Raw genomic sequence first — 15,642 nt, forward strand, 5'->3', positions numbered from 1 at the left:
AATGCATTTCAAGAAAACACTTAAGTATAGGCACGTCCCAGCCCATTGTAATTTACCTTTTTTTTTTTAGATTAGTTTTTCTTACTATAAAAAAAGGTGCGCTGTAGACGCCATGAGAATGAATTTCTGAAGCAGAGATTGCAGGAGAACGGACCCCGAGCTTTCAGCCAACCCCTATGCTGAATGGAGGGTAGACCTGCTGCAACACCAATATTTTCCTTCAAGAGTTTTTCTAGTCTGAGAAACACATTTACAAATTATGTGCGGAGCGGAAAAAAAAAGACTCCAACGATACTTAGTATAGTTCGATGAACGATATAGAATAGATTTAGAATGATCAACAGAGTTCGAGATAAGACGTCACTGACATCTTCGAATACCATGAATAGGCATGGATAATGGGAACTTTGTACATACTAAAATGCAGGTCTACAAATAAACACACTACACACACGATGTACAAAGTTTAAAAAAAAAAGTAAACCAGAAAGTTAATGCTTTAAACGTTTTTGTGTTTAATCGTGATCACAGCAATTAAACAAAGTTCTATTAATAATAATAATAATAAATAATAATAAATAAATGTCCAAAAATTGTAATATTAACATCATATTAGGCCTACAATAGATGTTTAAAATGTCATAGTATCACTGAGATCATATGACATATAATAATACAGATATGTCAAGCTGTCCAACAATATAATTAGTATTATAAGATGCACAAACGTTTTGTAGTTAGATCTATGCATGTCTATAGACCTAATACTTTGACTTGCTTCAGATGCATATCATTACAACAGATTTGCGATATTAGCATTGTAAGTTACCATACATAAAAACAAATATCTTTATAGTTCAATGAAGTCGATCGAGAAAACTTGATTAGCACAACAGTCTTTCATACAATAAATGATAATCATCATTTTAAAAACAACAACAGCTTTATAATATAAAGAGAGAAGATTAACTTAATCTTAAACCCAACTGCTGTGATCCAAAGAGTCACTACTTCTGCGGCTGTTGGTTAACGAATCAATCTAGGGAAGTACAAACAAATAAGCATCCCACAGACTATAAACTCATCTATTGGCTACAGCACTTGGGGGATAGATCTGACACTTGAAGGCACTATATAATATCTCTCAAGCATGCCACACATTGCTAATAAATTGAGATTGTGAATAGACTAGGTATCATAAATGATCATATATCAATAATATAAAACATAAAATACCTTTAATGAATGAATGATATCATCTTCTTTTTTGAAGTAATGTCTGTATTATATAAGATAAGATATCTAAACTAAACATTCCAATTGGCTTCCACTACAAACATCTACAATGTGGTAGTAGAGTGGTAGTGATGGCCTAAAACCTGTACTTACTGAAATGTCAAAAAAGAACTATAGTAATTTTTTGTTTATCAAAGCTTAAAAAGTTGTTTTTTTTTTTTTATATATATTTAAAAAAATGGCCAGTTGTTTTTTTTTATATATATTTAAAAAAATGGCCATATTATGGCTTTTTTGATGAGCCCATTATTACTTAATCCAGTTTTATTGCTTTCCAAAGTTTGTGTTTACATTTTGACTGGTTTTAACCAACAGATTAACATGGAATACAACTTTATATATTAAAAAATAAATTTAGTGTAATTTTGTTACAGTCCAACTTCATTAAAAATCAAAATTTTCTTAAACCATTGTTTAGCAAGTACCAGTACTACCATTATATCTATACCATTATATTGTTAAGAATCACAAAAGCTAAACTTGTAGAATTTTAGTTTACCTTATAATCACAGATAAAATTAACAATAATCAAAGTAATAAATAATAATTAAAATTGATACAGTATGCCAAAACATTTTTTTACTCAGAAAATTATGATCAAAACAATTGAGAGAGTTTACAGATTTAAAAAAATGGTCAAAAATTATAGTGTAATTTATTGTTAATTATCAAACTTTTTTTTCGAGTAAAAAAATTTCTTCTAACAATGAGAATGACTCATCAACTCTATATAGAGATTAAGAGATCTAATAAAAATATATAGGCCTACTATACAACCTTTTAAATTGTCAGATTGATTTTAAATCCTTAATTTTACAGCATATAATGTCATTACAAGATACTTTAAAAAAATAAAAAGGAATCTGTTTCACATTTGTAACAAACTTCTTCCAAATCACTATTTACAGGTAGCCTACAAATATCCTACAATTGATAATCGTTTTTACATCCCTGTAAAACATTTATTTATGAGCACCATCAACAAACAATATTTGAAAAAATGCAATAGCTAAATTTGATTTATGAAAACATTTTTTTTTAACTTACAGAAAATCTTAAAATAAAAATGTAGGATTCTTAATTTACAAGTTTTGTGCTTATAACTTTACAAATGGCTGATCAGATATTCAGTATGGTATGCCATGTGTGCATCTGATCAGATATTCAGTATGGTATGCCATGTGTGTATCTGATCAGATATTCAGTATGGTATGCCATGTGTGCATCTGATCAGATATTCAGTATGGTATGCCATGTGTGCATCTGATCAGATATTCAGTATGGTATGCCATGTGTGTATCTGATCAGATATTCAGTATGGTATGCCATGTGTGCATCTGATCAGATATTCAGTATGGTATGCCATGTGTGTATCTGATCAGATATTCAGTATGGTATGCCATGTGTGCATCTGATCAGATATTCAGTATGGTATGATGTGTGCATCTGATCAGATATTCAGTATGGTATGATGTGTGCATCTGATCAGATATTCAGTATGGTATGCCATGTGTGCATCTGATCAGATATTCAGTATGGTATGCCATGTGTGTTTTGTAAAGATAAGTGTAAAGAGGCACATTTCTTGTTCCATATGCTAGGACAAATTTTTACAAATACTCCTTCTTCCCTAGTGCTATTAGAGCATAAAATGGGTTGCCAGAATCAGCTAGGAAAATCAACGACAAGGCAGCGTTAAGTCAATGATTAACATGCATGACTAGATTGACTAGGGACACAGATAGGATGTAATTATCTTCTTTTTAAAGAAACGTCTATATTTTATAGGATAAGATAAGAAGATAAATATTATCAAGATAAGAAATGTGGAAGTGTTTTAATAATAACTTTATATCTATTTCTGTATGACATTAACAACTGAAATATTCAAAATACATCACATCACCATTTTAATGCTGCACTATGAAATGTGCTTAAATATTAAACATACAAAACTATACTCTACAAGTTCATATGTTTCATGGTCAATGAGATAAAAATAATAGCCACAAGCAATTTAATAAGAAAAATAAATAATGAAAGCATAGTTTAAAAAATGTAAATCTACTATAAAGGCCTATTTCTAAATTACCACTCACTGCCTGCTTGATCAACAGATCTTTTATATTTTCATACAGATTTACAAGAAATTTCGTACACAGGTTCTTTTTACCTCCTAGGCGATCACTAAGAATTGGTTTTGACCTGACCACTGCAATTTGCAAAAGCCACAAGCTTTGTATCAAACCTTTTTATTTTCAGTATTTCCCCAAATATATAAAACATAAAAAGAAATAGCACACAAACTCTGTATTCTTAAAGCAAATACTTTCTTCTTCACAAAGTCAATACTTATATTTATATGCCTTTTGTCATTTCTGCTTCCTCTTAGAAAGGATACAAATTTTAAAAAACCCATAAAACTAACCCTAATGGCATAAAAAAAAGATAGATCTAGGGTTTCCGGTTTGGGGTTTTTAGCACATCGACACCAATTAGGCCTAGGCCGTGTCATGATAGATCTAGAGCAGTGGTTCTCAACCTGTGGGTCGCGACCCCAAATGACAATTTACCGGGGGTCGCCTAAGACCATTTAAATTTTTTTTCTTTTTTTTTTTTTTGAGTCTATTCTAACGTGTAAAACTTGACATTGTACAAAGTTTTCCCATTGGAATTTATCTTTTCTTTTGTTTTTCAAGGATAGACAACCCAATCAGAATGATTTCAAACATTTTGATTGTCTTAGCATATACATTTTTAATCGTTTAAACTGATGTTTTAATTAATTAATTAGTGTATAACGTAACGGTTCGGAATCGTAGATATTATTTCTATAGTAATGCCTTGACAAAATTAAAAAAGCCATTTTGTTTATAGTTAATAACAATAGGTTATCGTTTAATAATCCATATTATTAAAATGATATGTTTTAAAGTATATGCATAGATATATCACATAAAATGAAACCATACATATAAATTATTATTGTGATTTGTTTACTTTAATAGCAAATGCAGAGATGGAAACATCTCAGAGCGTCATTTGTAAGGAAGTTCTATAAGCAGAATCCATGTAACCTAAATAACTTTAACTTAACATTCTCGCTTTCCCTACATGGATACCATGTAATTTAAAGCTACATGTTTATTGTAATGACACAAGATGCATAGAAGTTGATGTGAATCGGGTTTTTCCTAAGTAATGTGACGAGTAAGAACAGAGTAGGATTACGAACAAGAAGAATAACGGACAAGACGCCTTAGAGGACGACGCTAGGCTAGCGACGACAGAGGACTGTGCCCTTTTTATTGTTTATTAAATTGTTGAAGTTATCAGCCTGCGTTATTAAGTATATTCTTGATTCATTCTGTTGTTGTGTCATATGGACTCGCATGCACCATTAACATATATATACTCATCAACAAAATAGACCATCAACATTATGTATATAAATTATGACAATTTTAAAGACGAGTCTTTCTTTTGCAAACCACTTCAAATGACTACAGCACGAGATAGAAAGTTGATTCATTTTTGGAAAAGTAGAAAATCTCATTGAAAAATATTAGTGACGTTTGTACAGATGGTGCTCAAAGTTTGCTAGTATTTCAGTAAGGATTTCAACGTTCGGTACATAATAAGTCACCAAAATTTATGGAAACTTACTATATGATTCATCGACGAATATGAGAAACGAAGACAAAGCCACAAGATTGACAAGAAGCAATGAAAAATGTCACTACAAGGATCAAATGCAACATGCTTCGATTTGTCTGGAAAAATCCAATCCTCCCAAATGAAACTTCAAATTGACAAACAAAATTTGACAAAAATAATACTTAGTCCTACATGTTGCCAATCTTATGTGTTCTCTATGAGGAATATTACAAACAGATAGAATAATCGTTTCTCTGAAAGAACATTTTGTGAATGCTTGTGGAGGAAATTTCCTCATACTTTCCAAATGTACCTGACATACACTTGCCAAAAGTCTATTCAGTGTGAGAGTATTTAACTTAAGAGATGGGGCCTAGTGGATAATTTAATGACTGCTGCATGCAATAGAATACATTCTATCCTATAATGCCTCTTTTGCTCTGCTTTGTCTGATGATTTTGGTGCATCTTGTACCATTGTGCACATTAAGACATCAGAAATTTCTTACTTTAGCAACTGTCTGAGAAAACCAAACTGTTGCTCCAGGAACATATTATATTCAATGCTACATTTAACAGTATCGGACTAGATCAAAATCATATAGATATTTCTTCTTCGTTCTCATTTTTATGTTGGAGCGTAGCTTCTTCTTGTTCTAGATATTTCATTTTTTGGAATTTAATTATATGGTGAAAAATTTTACTGTTTTACTGTCGCCACATAGTAGGGAACAGTACAAAGGGGTCGCCGAGCTAAAAAGGTTGAGAATCACTGATCTAGAGTATGAATGAATCTTTGTTGCACTATTATTTCTCTACATTCAAAAGGAATTAAATAACGATTATAATTAATAAAAAGAAATTGATATTTCCTTATATTTAGAATACAGAAAACCAAAATAAAAATTGTTTGGGGAACAGAAATAGGGCATTCAATTAAGGCCTTCAAAAAGGCATTTTTTTCATCTAGGTTTGAAAACTGATGGTCTAAATTAAGAAATGTTTGCAGTGTCTATCACTGTGCATTGCTTGCCTTACAATTAAAGGATGCAAATACAAAAGGTAAAACTATCCAAAGTTATATATATATATATATATATATATATATATATATATATATATATATATATATATATATATATATATATATATATATATATATATATATATATATAATTCAAAAGCTGAAAAGTGTGTATTAAAGGATCCGATCGATCATTTAGAGGTTGTTAAAAAATTTAGGGTTGTCATTGTAATTAAAAAGGGGCCAAAAAGTGTGAAAGAGGGGGTGACATTATAAAGCGGGTCTTTTCACATCAAGCCAAAAGTCAATGCAGGAGAAATTTTGACACGCAGTTTTAAAAAATTAAAAACAATGAGGATTCTAGAGAGAGAGAGAGAATGAAAGAGAAAGGGATCAGGCCGTTAAATTTCATTGTAAAAAATACACTAATTCACAGCCTAAAAAGTATATTAGGGGAAATCAATGAAATAAAAAAAATAAAAAACAAAACAATATAAAGCCTGTGAACAAATCAACGGGCTTAGCCAGTGTACTTCTAGTACAATATAAAACAAACAAAAAATGTGATTTGGGTTAGAGTTTTAAAGGAAAGAATTTGAGACAAAAAATGTATCTGAACCAAAGTATTAAATTACCAGTTGTTCAAAGCTAATTCATAAATAATTTATAATAAAAAATCAATCAGTAATTATACAATGAAAAAGAAAGGCAGTTCCCTTTTAAGACCTTCTCGCCTAATAACCAGATGATGTAAAGGTCATCTGTTTCTATGACTGATAGTTAACAAGGATGTCATGTGACCAGCACAATGATCCATAGCTTTTACTTTCCCAACTAGTGTCAGGAACCCACCATAGTTGGACAGACTCAGGGACATCCTAAAAATTGCAAAATTCAAAATCCTAGAACTCAAACCACAGATGTTTGTAAAATGTTTTACATGTTTCGGATGTTCCTTCAGAGTTGAAGATAGTTTACTTCCTAGTCCAAACCTCCTGCAGGACGACGGGGGATGGGAGAGGGCAGGATTTGAACCCTCGACCATCGATAAATTCGAACGACAGTCCAGCGCGCAAACCTCCTGACCAGGCAGCTTCCCTCAGTTCAGAAGCCAAGTGCCTTATCGCTCAGCCACCATGCCCCCAATGACATACATATTAAAAATACTTTGCTCACAATAAGTAAAATGCGATGAATTATATCAAAGTGTAAAGATCTGATTGATCTGAAAAAAACAGAATATATATTAAACATTAAAATAGTCACTTGTTACATTTTATAAAATATCAAGATTTAAAGAATGTGATAACAGCAAGCAATAGTCAAGACAGTTTAAACATGTAGCTCTTTTAACAAGTTTTCACTTCAGAAGATACATCAGTTTAGACTGACACATTCTATGAGAACATACAATTTAGTCAGTGTGACTGTTAACTTTGGCTGCTTGCTTACACAGAGTAAGAGAATTATAATGTAGAACCAAGACAACAGTCAAGATGAAGAATTAAAAGAGTCAACATAAAAAACTAAAACAGTCAAGATGTAGAACTTAGAAGTCAAGATGTAAAACTTTGAGAGTCAAGATGTAAAACTTTGAGAGTCAAGATGTAAAACTTAGAGAGTCAAGATGTAAAATTAAAAGTCAATATTTAAAACTTAGAGAGTCATGATGTAAAACTTCGAGACAGGAATAAATAAATAAGAATAAAGACAGGACTTAACATGTGGAAGTAGGAGAAAGAAATGATATAGTTATTTACTCTTTCTCTCCTAAATTTTTTTAACCCCATTATATTAAATTGATTTTTGGATTTATAAACTTTAATAATTTGTGTTGTGTAAAAAAAGCTTGCATTTTCCAATAATTCGAGACCAAATATAACATTTTCCAATTACAAACAAAAAAGTTATTGAAGTTTAATTGTAACAGGATAGTGAAATACAAATGTGCAAAATGAATAATTATATCAGAATGAGGAAAATAATTAGAGAGAAAGTTACTTAAGTAACAACCAAACAACTTGATATTTGAATATTTCATTAATATACCAAAGTCTTTGATCTTGCAATGAGTGCTGATTGAATGTATTATTTGTATTTTAAATAGGTCATGATAGTTTGAAAACCATTCATCCATATATGCCAATTTATTGGAACTACAAAAAACTATGGCAATCTTTTGTACTTGATGACATATTCAGGGTAACACTGACTACCATCATACACAACAAATTCTCGAAAAAGCCATTTCCCATCACCCATAACAGAGTCATAATGCTCATTTTGAAAACAGATGCATAGATCCTCTAGGCAGTGCATACAAGGCGGCTTCTTAAATTTTCTGCCAACTGTGAAAATAATAAATTTATATAATTTATAACAATATTAAAAACAAATAAATAAAATATGTGTCAATAAATAAGTATAATCTAATCTAATAGCTTTGTCTGCAGGAGATGTGGAAATATAGCAGATTGCAATTGGGTTTGTGAAGTCATGTGAAACAGTATTAAACCTTAATCTTCAGAATCAAAGACATTGCCATTATTATAAAAGTACAATTCAGTTTCATGCATTTACCAATCAATACATAGGATTTAGACACATAGTCGGCACAATGTTTATCAAACTAGCTATATTATTTTTAAACTAGTTGGCTAAAGAACAAAAAATGAAAATAATTAATATAATGTTAAAAAGATTATTCATCAATTAAATTATCTTCTGGTGGCTTGTTAAAAGAAACAAATAATGTTTTTATTTATCTTTATTGTTACTAAGAGTGTATTTTGGTAAAGCTTTATAGGGATTTTATTTAGGTACAATTTAAAATTGATAAGATAGACAATGTTGAGAATGTTCACAGCACTACAAAATTGTATATTTGTTTCTTTGTAAGTTTAGCCTGGAAAACATAATAAATGTAGTCAACTTGAATATTATTTAATTTTATTTACTTTACATCAACATGAAAGAAATTGGTTTCATAGGTAAATGATTGAACTATATAAATACAATATAAGCCATTCTTTCATTCATTCTAGGATTTTTTCATGGCATTTGCCATATTTAATTTTACTTTTTTGTCTTAATACAGTGACAATAGCCACATTAGGGTAAAAAGATTGTGTAGTTATATTAACATACTTTATGTACTAGTAGCTGCTATTAAAACAACCTATGGTTGACAATATTAGATCTATAAGCTAATACTAAGCTTGATATTTTCTAGTCATAAATGTAGTGTCAATACCAATTATACAAGAAATATAAATTCTAATTTAAAAAAAAAAAAATCAGTTTGCAAAATAAATAATGAAAGAATATTTTTTACTTTCTTATGTGATATACATTTTTTTCTTCAAATAGGTATTAAAATATTTGTACACATTTAGTGCTGCATATTTAGTTCTCACATAACATTTTAAAGTAATTCCTTCTTTGAGCCCAGACCACCTTTTTTTCCCAATATTCATAGGGAAAAAGTACAATAAAAGTTAGCCAATAAGAAAAACAAACAAAAAAAGATTTAATGATCATACATTTCTTACAAAAAAAAAAGATTTTGAACAACACAATTTAAGCTCACAGCTCACCTTTTTTTTCAAGCCATTTATGATTTTCATCACAGACAAAAACATTTCCTAGCAACATTCTGGCTAATATTAAAGTAAGCTCAGATCCATTAGGCTTTCGACTAGTCTTATCATCTGAAATAGCACATTAAACGTTAACATCAGAGTGAATTCTTTATTATCATACTAAATTTAATTTTGATCTAGTCCGATACTGTTAAATGTAGCATTGAATATAATATGTTCCTGGAGCAACAGTTTGGTTATCTCAGACAGTTGCCAAAGTAAGAAATTTCTGATGTTTTAATGTGCACGATGGTACAAGATGCACGGAAATCATCAGACAAAGCAGAGCAAAAGAGGAATTATAGGATAGAATGTATTCTATTGCATGCAGCATTCATTAAATTATCCCCTAGGCCACATCTCTTAAGTTAAATACTCTCACACTGAATGGTGAAGGTAGACCCACAGGCCCCACTGTAAAGATGACAAGTAATTTTAATTGTTAAAAATCAACAAAATTTAACTATAAGACAGGTGAGGGATCAGATTTCAGTCTAGCTCAATGATATTTTGGGGTCAATCCTATTTATTTTCCTATCTGATGCTCTTTCTACATTTTACATAGAGAATGTTGGGCTATGCTAGTTTACAATAAGGACTTTGGCACATAATGTCACATAAAAGTTAAGATAAATTTGTTTTTGTTTATTTCAGGTTTAGGTTTTAAAGTATAGTGACAATAACGTCATGAGAAAAACAAAGACTAGAGTTAGATATGAAATAAAAACAGTCCATATGTAGAAGAGTCAATTTTTATTTACTGAGAAACACATACTTTCATTACTTTACTTATTTTTTTACATACCTTCATAAACGATTAGCTTCTGGTAATATAAGTAAATCACATAATCGTCCATCCAAAGAAAAGAAAATACTTTTTAAAATGAAGCAAATTTTTTACAATTACATTACTAGCCTTGACATAGTGTCTTCACCAGCTCTGATTGGTTAGAGTCTACAAAGATGACAATCCTATTCACCTTTTTAATTAACTTGATAATGAAAATAATAATGATAATGGTTTAACTTTTAGGGGCCAATACCCCATTTTTTTATTGCATAATACAGGTATTACACAAGTATATTTAGAATAAATATTTTTTTAAAGTATATACTTACCACTATACTGATCAGCTTTTGTGAACCTCTCTGCTGCATACACAGCTTGGCCAAACATTGACAAAGTTTTAGAACAGCCAGGATCAAAACCATTTGTAGTTATGTTTGTTACAGCTGAACCTTTAGTACCATGAAACAAATAGTGCTCATTAATCTCAGTGAAAAGACCATCCTTCAAGGGGCCACTAAGCAAGGTACTGGTTAAAACTTTTCCTTTAGAGCCAGTAATTTTACCAACATCCTGACATGGGAAGCCCTTTCTAATCATTTTCTCCAGGATTTCTTTTCTTCTCGCATGATATTTTTCAAACTGTGCAGGGTTTTCAACCCTTTTAATTTTAGTCACTTCAAGAGAAGAGTAATACATGCCAACAGCATCAGCTCCTTGACCAATGACATTAGGGTCATGTGTCTCAATAAGAAGTTTTTTTATGGCTTCTTCTGTTTCACTATCAACATCCACTAATCTTGCCTGTGAACTATTTTTCTCAGCTAATGGGTTAAACATATTAGAGACAAAACTTCTCAGGCTGCTCCAAGTTGAAGACGATGTTGCTCCCTGGGTTTTACTTTGACACCAATAAGATGGAAAAACTGTTTTTTGTTTTGCTAGATATTCCATATTAGCTAGTGTACCTTGTTTTGGTAGCTCATACAGTGTGGTGTATTCTGTTAAGTCACCAGAGCCTACCCAATAATGACTACTTTCATCAAAGTACTTGGGTGCTTGATCTTTGTACTCCTCAAACAGTGTTACGTTTGGTGCAAAGAGAACAACTTTCTTAAGACTTTTACTGATGTTCATGAGCTTAATATTAGTAAGGATAGAATGTACCATACATTCAGCAGGAAAACCGAATGCTTGACCATAGCCTAATGGTGGTATTGAAACTGACTGTATATCTAGACCATCCACAACTTTAAATATCTCCTGCAAAGCTGTCTCAATCTGTTCTGGAGATCTTTCCTTATCCCATGGTGTCAGAATGACGTGACAAATGGCTTTACCGGAAAAAAATAAAGGTTGGTCAACAGTTAGTACTTTGGAATAGGGATTATTCTTTTGACAGTTTTTAAGTTCCTCCCAAAGGTATGGGAATTCTTTGTGAAATGACAGTCCTACTTTGGTCTTTCTCATGTCAACATCTGACCCTAAAACACATACAAGCAATTCCGATTTTTCTTTAACAATATTTCCATAGGATTTTATAACCAGCTTGCAATTTTTATTTATATCAAAAACAAGTTTACTGCAGTGTTGAACATTTGCTTTACTATAATATTTGGTACCTATAGAAGGTTGAGTTTTGCTTCTTGTAAGTGGTATTGGTGATCCAGAACAATTAAATGATGTTGCTCGTTTCATAGTAGGAGCCACATTGAAACTTTCTCTGTCATAGTCATCTTCATCAAATGTGTGAGCTTTGATTTTTAATCGGGATTGGTTGGTCTCAACTTTTCTTTTTAAATAATAATCAGCAATAGTTTGACTGCTTGCAAGCATTAAATCTTTATTATTGACACCAGTTGTGGACCGAACAGGTGATGCAAGTGGTGGTGATTGACTCAATACTGTCGTATCAGGGGATTTTTTGGGGCTTGAAGAGGTTACATGAGATTTACGTAAGATGTTTCTAGAGTCAGAAGTTGTGGCTGTACCTGACAAGTATTGCTGCAATGAATAGCTAACTAAAGATGCTTGTGACTGAATGGATGTTGAAGCTGAGCTAGTCTGTGATGATACTGAAATGCTTGTACTAACTGACATAACACTCACTTTAGAAAGTTCAGTACTCATGACTTTTGGTGTTACATTTGGCCCAAGATAGTTATTGGCAAGCGTAGAATGTGACAAGCTGAGCTTTGATGTACTAGAACCACTAGCAACTTCAGGTGTAACAGTAGCACTAACCAAAACTTGAGGGGAAGTTACACTAACTGTTTTAACAGATGAAGATAACGAATCAGTATCAGCATCAATAGATGTGTCTGAATTTGCTTTCTTTTCATCAGAGTTCTGACCTGCTGTTTGAGAAGTTTGAATCTCTTTATTCATTGCTAAGCTTGATAGCACTGGTCCATTGGATACCAACAATTTTCTTGTCTTAGGTATAGGAGGTGTTTCCCCCTTTGAAATTGATTGGTTCACGAGATCAAATATTGTAGATGTTTCATTATCTGTTTTAAAGAGATTTGTAGCATGTGAAGATGAAGTGAAATTAGATGCTGCTTGCTTTTTTTGAACAATGTGTTGATTGATGTCATTGACTTTCCCAGTTGCCACTAAAGGTAAAGTATCACTAGAAGTATTGGTAGAGCTTTCGACACTTCTGGATGCCAAATTATCATCAGGCTGTAACATTTGAACTGAATTTGTGTTTACTGAAATTGAGTTATCAAAAGCAGGAGGTGCAGTAGCTGAAGAAGATGCTATTGATAAAGTCAAATGTGTTTGTGTAATGGATGGTGGTGAGGCATGAGAAAATAACTCTTGCAGGGATATTTTAGTCTTTTGTTGTTCTGTTTCCACAAAATTGCTGTTCTGAGAAGATTTTAATTTAGAAATGTCAGAATGCTGATATCCAGGTAATGCAGGCAGTTCACACTTCAATTCTAAAATATTCTGAATACTACACTGCTCTAAAGAAACCTCTAGAATGTTTGATGTATCCAATGGCTTCAAAAGTGAAGGTTCAACCTTTTTTATTGACTCTTTTACACTTTCACAATGAAATGTTATTTGTGATTCCAATTCACTGTTCACATAATTGGAATTTTCTCCTTTATTATCCTTATATTTATTTTTCCATCTGTTTCTTCTCTTTCTTTTTTTTTTAGGAAAATTGTTTTTATTTTCTGAATTAACATCTTGACCTAATTCCAAGTTCCCTATATTGCCATTAGTAATGCCATTGTCTTTAGAAGAAGAATTTTTTTCAAAATCATCTTCATAACTCTCATGTTTTTCTACGGTGCCTTTCTTATCAGCACTATTATAATTTTTATTAAACACCCTTGTACCTGACCTATATCTACCTTTATCATCTGTTACTTGATTTGTGTTGTCAGTGTACTCCTCTTCCTGAGTGATGTTCTCATTAATGGTTAGTTTTTTTCCACCTCGACCTCTGCCTCTGAAATAACCTTGACCCCTTCTAGTGTTAACAGAAAATGCACTGTGGTATTTAGTGCGTTCCAAAGTACCATTGGCAGAAAATACTTCATCCGCATCATATGAATTGACAATTTTATTATCGTTTAAATTTGCATGGAGAGGCATGTGGCCTCGTCCTCTACCCCTATCATTGCTCGAAGTAATATTTTCTAGTGAATCTGCCTCTTGATAATTAGACTGTGAAGAAAAATTATTCTTTTTATTTGTAACATTCACTTTTCCTAAGTTTTTTTCATTAAATACAGACATTGTTTGATCTTCTGTCATCACAACGATTTCTTGAGTACTCTCATTGTACTGTGAGGTCTTTATCTTTTCACCATCTTTTTGTGTGTTGTAGTTTGAGCCCCCTCTGCCCCTTTGCCAGCCTCTCCAATTAGATTTTCCTCCCCTTTTTCCTAATCCAGTAGAGTTAGAACTAACAGAGCTGTTGCATTCATCCTCCTCTTTGCTCATAACACTTTCTTGAGAAGCCCAACTTTGTTGCCCTACCTCATAGTACTGTGAGGTCTTTATCTTTTCACCATCTTTTTCTGTGTGGTGATTAGAGCCACCTCTGCCTCTTTTTTGCCAGCCTCTCCAATTAGATTTTCCTCCCCTTTTTCCTAATCCAGCAGAGTTAGAACTAACAGAGTTGTTGCATTCATCCTCCTCTTTGCTCATAACACTTTCTTGAGAAGTCCAACTTTGTTGCCCTACCTCATTGTACTGTGAGGACTTTATCTTTTCACCATCTTTTTCTGTGTGATGATTTGAGCCACCTCTGCCTCTTTTTCGCCAGCCTCTCCAGTTGGACTTTCTTCCCCTTTTTCCAATCCCAGTAGTGCTAATAGAATCATTACATTCATCATTCAAAACACTTTCTTGAGAAGCCAAACTTTGATTTAGTTTCTCATTGTACTTTGAGACCATTATCTTATTGCTATCTCTTTCAATTCTGTGAGTTCTATCTTCCATAGTTTTGATCTTCAAAATGAAATAAATGGTTCTACAAATACTTTTGTTTACCTTACTTTATAAATCAGCCATGAATTTAATCACAGTTATAATTCGTGAACAAAAACAATATGATCCATTAAAAAATCTTTGAAGTCAATTTTGTTTTGTTGCATGGTGATCGAATCATGAAAGAAATCTTGGAAACAATCCTGCAACAACAAAAACAAAACAAAAATTACCATAATGTAAAATTCATAAAACTAACTTAGGCCTATAGACTATATTATATAGCATAGTATAATATAGGGTTCATGTCATGGGCAATGACAGTTTTATATTTTAGTTAAGGAAGAAATAAAGGCATTATGATGAATATAATTGAATAACAAAAATTTGAAAAATAGTATGATGAACATAAAATACAGACTGATGCATTTTTTCGCCAGTGCTTTCATTAAATGATTGATTCTAGATCTAATACATTATCATTATGTTAAAATATTGTAAAAAAAAAATACTTCAGACTCTTAATTAGCCCTAGCCTAGGCCTATACTATAACCTACTATAGCCTAGTTTACCTATAATCAATTTAGTCTGACTATAATTGCCTAGAGAGATCTATATATAGACTATAGAGGTCTAGAATAATCTAATTAGTTCAATTAGGTCTATGAACGATACCCATTTGTCTTGTGTGAATGTTAAGTGTAAATTGATATAATATATATACATATATGTATATTCTATATAGGCTAGTTACATGCCGATAAGTTTCAGTTTCAATTTCTAAG

At 31.7% G+C, this 15,642-nt stretch overlaps 1 protein-coding gene across 2 annotated transcripts; it reads right to left on the reverse strand.

Annotated features, from left to right (window-relative positions):
* Window positions 1-491: 491 nt before the first annotated feature.
* Window positions 492-15,624, reverse strand: LOC106070541 (uncharacterized). Of its 2 annotated transcripts, none has more exons than XM_056038815.1 (4): window positions 15,533-15,624; window positions 10,737-15,059; window positions 9,573-9,686; window positions 492-8,324 (listed from the first exon to the last, which is right to left on the reverse strand). In XM_056038815.1, exons 2-4 carry the CDS (start codon window positions 14,866-14,868, stop codon window positions 8,143-8,145), a joined length of 4,428 nt encoding a protein of 1,475 aa, XP_055894790.1. In that variant the 5' UTR covers window positions 14,869-15,059; window positions 15,533-15,624; the 3' UTR covers window positions 492-8,142. The 2 variants fall into 2 exon arrangements, with proteins under 2 accessions (XP_055894790.1, XP_055894791.1); XM_056038816.1 differs by having other exon boundaries at window positions 15,430-15,539.
* Window positions 15,625-15,642: the final 18 nt, after the last annotated feature.

The sequence above is a fragment of the Biomphalaria glabrata genome, chromosome 8 (assembly GCF_947242115.1).
Source record: "Biomphalaria glabrata chromosome 8, xgBioGlab47.1, whole genome shotgun sequence".
Classification (NCBI taxonomy): Eukaryota; Metazoa; Mollusca; class Gastropoda; family Planorbidae; genus Biomphalaria; species Biomphalaria glabrata.

Bases quoted from the DNA above. Each gene is read 5' to 3' on its own strand.
- LOC106070541 (XM_056038815.1), bottom strand. From the start codon at position 14,868: ATGGAAGATAGAACTCACAGAATTGAAAGAGATAGCAATAAGATAATG. The intron at 9,687-10,736 runs GTAAGTATATAC...GTGCTATTTCAG, and splicing joins AAAAGCTGATCAGTATAGTG to ATGATAAGACTAGTCGAAAG. The intron at 8,325-9,572 runs GTGAGCTGTGAG...TTATTTTCACAG, and splicing joins TAAATGGCTTGAAAAAAAAG to TTGGCAGAAAATTTAAGAAG.